The sequence below is a fragment of the Euphorbia lathyris genome, chromosome 2 (assembly GCF_963576675.1).
Source record: "Euphorbia lathyris chromosome 2, ddEupLath1.1, whole genome shotgun sequence".
Taxonomy (NCBI): Eukaryota; Viridiplantae; Streptophyta; class Magnoliopsida; order Malpighiales; family Euphorbiaceae; genus Euphorbia; species Euphorbia lathyris.
This window is the reverse complement of record NC_088911.1, coordinates 76,868,314-76,873,137: the sequence shown is the minus strand read 5'-3', so window position 1 is coordinate 76,873,137 and position 4,824 is coordinate 76,868,314. Positions and strand designations below refer to the sequence as shown.

Sequence of the window (4,824 nt, the reverse complement as noted above, 5' to 3'; positions counted from 1 at the left end):
TGCGTCCCGTCTTGTGCGACGTTGTGGTTAACTCAAACCCGATCCCAATTGCCGTCTGTTTTGCCCAGTTAACAGCTTCATGATATGTTTGAAATGTTTGTTTGGGAAAAAACTGCGAGCTATAATCTACGCCGTTTCCGTCAAATTCTTCCCACGAAACATCCTGTAAATGATTAATAACGAACATTACATTCCAAAACGTGACATTTCTACAACGTTTCGGTGTCTAAACCCGAAAAACAGCCACAAATATGCTCGGGCGTGTGGGCATCACGCCCCACCATATGGTGGGGCGTATGAACATCACGCCCCACCATGTGGTGGGACGTGATACGCATACGCCCCACCATGTGGTGGGGCGTGATGCCCACACGCCCGAGTGGCGAACCAGAATTTTTTTCCCAAATCAAATTACAGAAATGCAAGGAAGTAAATCGGAAAAATACCTCGAATTCAGACGTAGCGTCACTCCCATCTACTATCGGTGATAACAGATTGTCTTCCATCAAACGTGTTGTCTTTGATTCAGATGAAAATGTATTTGAAAGACTTTGAGAGAGTTTGGGAGGGATTCAAATTTTCAGTTTTTGTTCAAAGGACGGTTAGGTCTTTTTCGGGGGCTCGAAGTGTGAATATGGGGCTGGGTTTAGTAACCCACTTTGAAATCCAAATGCAATACAACTCGAACAAATGACATCATGAAATTATTCTTAAAAGCAAGGACATTTTTGGTAATTCCAGAATTAATTTAGTCGGTTTTCACAACCCTAGCTGCTTTCCTCACCAAGTATAAAACTCTGACGACATTAGAAGAGCTGTTTTTCTCTTTCAGTAGTCTGCGGGCAGGGTGATTCAAGATGCAAATATTCGTGAAAACTCTAACCGGGAAGACCATAACCCTCGAGATAGAGAGCAGTGATACGATAGATAATGTCAAAGCCAAGATCCAGGACAAGGAGGGTATTATTTGTTTGCTCATTTGCTGAATTTTCCCATCTTTTGTCTGGCTGCTCAGAAAATGAGACCCTTTTACTCTCACTTGCTTTGTCAATGTGTTGTTTTGATAATTGATTCGGAAATCTGTTTTGATCGTATAGGAATTCCACCGGACCAACAGCGATTGATCTTCGCCGGGAAGCAGCTTGAAGATGGTCGAACCTTGGCTGATTACAATATCCAGAAAGGTGTTTTGATATTTAGTCGATTGAAAAAAGTCCGTCGTGACATTTTCTTTTTAACTTTTATTATTATTTGCCTGAAATGGACTTGCTTTACATGTTACGCAGAATCCACACTTCATCTTGTTCTCAGGCTTAGGGGAGGGATTATTGAGCCTTCTCTGATGGCCTTGGCTCGCAAATATAATCAGGATAAAATGATATGTAGAAAGTATGCTCTCTCAATCTTTCCTTCACTGTATTAGAATGTTACTGCTTACCTCCTTGCAGATTTGTTGGGCAAGTTTGTCTTGAGAGTGTCTATTTGCCATCTGTTATTGGATTTTGATTACTTCCTTTTCTAGGTGTTTTGTTCACGATCAAAAGTGACATGAAACGGTTCAGGATTTTAGTTTCTGGCTTCCAGGAAGCAGTATTTGTAATATCTATGGGGGACTAACTTAGCTTCTTTGATTTTAAATGTCCGTGAAGTCTTAGCAGTTCCCAGTATTAGTTTCCATTTCAACTTTGTCAGCTGAATTATATCTATTCGGTTGATTTTCTATTTCTACTGGTGGTACGTCACTGTTGCTTATGCATGTCCATTGTTAAATCACACACTATGTAACCTCTCAGTTGAAACAATACCATTAATTTGTGAACTGAAAATGATGACATGATTATTGTCTTTATATAATTTTACTTTGTTGCTACGAGTGGTGGAGGGAGGGTAGGTCTTTATTTTTTGCATTAATAGTATAACCTGCATCCAAGGCTAGTTTATTTACCACTTACGGTTAGTGAAGGAACAAGTCGCAGTAAAGTGCAGATCCCCTTTGGAGCGTAGGTAAAATATGTGAAATATTAATATAATAAAACAGATATCCATTCTTTGTCTGCCTAAATAAGAAGTATGGAAGTAGCAGTAGGTCTCTAATGCTTTTTAAGTTTTAATGTTAGTTTCAAGATTCATTCCTAAACCATTTCTTAATTTTAGGAGTCTTTTAATTCAAATCAATAACAAAAGGAAATGAATAAATAGTAACATTAAATATGCTGCTGTAATACTAATGTTGCAGTAGATCAACCTAAATTTTAAGTTTCTGTCAGAAACCAATCCCTAGTTTTCAGAAAAAGCACAATCACAACCAAATTCCAGCAATGTTCATCACAGAGTTGCGCCTTGTAATTGTGGAAAGGCGCCCACAGATGTGCCTAGGTGAACACCTATGGTAAAGCACCCTCCTTTGGCTTTCTGAGGAGCTAGCCCTAGAGCCTAGTGTGCCTTTAACACCTATGCTTACACGAAGTCCAGTTTTCTTTTCATCTTCCCCCCTTTATTTCCTACCTAGTATCTCATGTTTTGAGGGGTATCGTGGCTCCAGTTTTATTCCCATTCTCAATACTACCTTTAGCTGATTCTCGTGCATTTCATCTCTTGGTGATACATGATGGGGAATTTGATAAGGAGGGATAAGGAATACATGTGGTCAAGTATAATTGAGTCAGTTAAAGCAGTGTTTGGTATGAGTTTTTGGGATAGAAGTTATGCATAGGGGTTGTGTGTGTAAGAAGAGGGATTTATCTTTTGGAATAGTCTTTTGGGTCTTAGCTTAGCCTTGGGAAGGAGTACTGCAGTGCGGAGCAGATGTTGTTCTCTTCATTCATCTTTTCTTTGCTTGTTGCTGCTTTAATGTTCTTTCTTCTGTTCTTGATTTTTAATGTGTTCTCTAATGGTCACAAAGTTAAACAAAATTTTCCTATTTCTCTGTTTGCTTCAGCTCTCTCTCTCTCTCTCTCGTTGGTCTGACCTGCCAGATCCTCAAACCCTGCCATAAGAGACCTGGTATCCTTAAGCACGTGCCCTGTTTATTCCCTTTCTGCCCTTAATCCTCATTATCCCACTCTTTAAATGTACAAGCCATTCATCATCCTAAATTTGGTAGCACGTTAAGATCTCAATTATTATTTGTATGCATGTATAAAAACATTTACTGTGGTGATTAATAGATTATGTAATATTTTCTCTCGTTGGTCTGACCTGCCAGATCCTCAAACCCTGCCATAAAAGACCCGGCATCCTTAAGCACGTGCCCTGTTTATTCCCTTTCTTCCCTTAATCCTCATTGTCCCACACTTTAAATGTACAAGCCATTCATCATCCTAAATTTGGTAGCATGTTAAGATCTCAATTATTATTTGTATGCGTGTATAAAAACAGAGGGCGAGCCTTGGCGCAACGCTTAACGTTGTTGTCGTGTGACTGAGAGGTCACGGGTTCGAGTCTTACTCTTGCCAAAAAAATTGGCAGGGGAAGGCTTGCCCCCAGTACACCCTTGTGGTGGGACCCCTCCTCGGGCCCTCGCTTAAGCGGGGAAGCGTAGTGCACCGGGCCGCCCTTTTATGCATGTATAAAAACATTTGATGTGGTGATTAATAAATTATGTAATATTTTTTAACTGAATCTTCATTTATTTTATTCTCATATTCTTAAGCAGTCTTGTGCCTTTTTTTTGGTCTTTGCTATCAGTTTTCTGTTATAATTTTCTGGATAATGTATTTGAACATATCAAATGAGAAACAGCTGAACTGCAGAGCAGTCTTGTGGTTTTTTTTTGGTCTTTGCTGTCAGTTGTGTTATAATATTCCGGATATTGTATTTGAACATATCAAATGAGAGACAACTGAACTGCAGCTTTCCTATGTTTGTTATCCAGGTGTTATGCCCGGCTCCATCCAAGGGCTGTGAACTGCCGCAAGAAGAAATGTGGCCATAGCAATCAGGTTTTCTTCCCTATTCTGATGAAAACATTTATTGTTGGTCTGATAATTATTTTATTAATATGTGCGTTTGCTAGAACATATAATATCTATAAAATTGCTGTTACATTAATTATCTCTTGTTGATGAGTGGAACCGTTGTTGGTATCTCCTTTGCAGTTGAGGCCAAAGAAGAAAATCAAGTAGACTCTTTGTTGGGAAAGGATGCTGGGTATTGAAATATTTGATTTTTGTTTGAATTTTAGTATTATTGAACGTATGAGAGTTGTTTTTAGGAGGAGAATTATGGGGTTGAGTTTTATGAAATTTTGTGGAATTGAGCTTATTCATTTTGGATGTCATATTTGTAGCTGCTGTTTTGGTTGTCTGCTTACCGAGTAATTAGCACTTGATAATTCACCGTACTTATAGTTTGAGTCTGAGGGTTAGCATGGTGAATGGTTGAAGTAGTAAAGAAAAGGGAAAAATCTTGAGGTCCCTTGTCATTTCAACACATCAGAGCAATTATCATTTAATTTTGGGCACATTAAAACTTCTGCTTGCCAAATTAGTCAGTTATAAATATCTCATTCAATTAAAAGAAGAGCAGTTTCTCTTTTATACCAGTGTGTTAAGAATACGAAACAGCTGATGGTTGCTTATTTGGAGGGAATTAACTGCTTTTTGTAAAAGCAAAAGAACACTGCTGTTGTTCCTCTACACCTTTGCGGGTTGCTTTTTATTTTCCTAATTACCCTTCAAAAATCAAGGCAACCATCTGTTCCTTCTCTCCTGCGAGCTCTGCAATGAAATTTTTCTTGTCGCCATTGTCACAAAAAAAAAAGATAAACATCCATGACCCATTGATCTTTGTCAGTGTCACCAATATTATATATATGAAAACAGA

At 38.6% G+C, this 4,824-nt stretch overlaps 1 protein-coding gene across 1 annotated transcript; it reads left to right on the top strand.

Annotated features, from left to right (window-relative positions):
- The first annotated feature begins 801 nt into the window (after positions 1 to 801).
- On the top strand, positions 802 to 4,305 carry LOC136218659 (ubiquitin-ribosomal protein eL40 fusion protein-like). The gene is made up of 5 exons (XM_066005690.1): positions 802 to 960; positions 1,098 to 1,184; positions 1,287 to 1,389; positions 3,875 to 3,941; positions 4,098 to 4,305. Exons 1-5 carry the CDS (start codon positions 858 to 860, stop codon positions 4,122 to 4,124), a joined length of 387 nt encoding a protein of 128 aa, XP_065861762.1. The 5' UTR covers positions 802 to 857; the 3' UTR covers positions 4,125 to 4,305.
- Positions 4,306 to 4,824: the final 519 nt, after the last annotated feature.

What these genes read in the sequence shown, in the direction of transcription:
- LOC136218659 (XM_066005690.1), top strand. Translation starts at nt 858, where the DNA reads ATGCAAATATTCGTGAAAACTCTAACCGGGAAGACCATAACCCTCGAG. An exon ending in TGATTACAATATCCAGAAAG is followed by an intron (nt 1,185 to 1,286) that starts GTGTTTTGATAT and finishes CATGTTACGCAG; the next exon opens with AATCCACACTTCATCTTGTT. An exon ending in GATAAAATGATATGTAGAAA is followed by an intron (nt 1,390 to 3,874) that starts GTATGCTCTCTC and finishes TTTGTTATCCAG; the next exon opens with GTGTTATGCCCGGCTCCATC.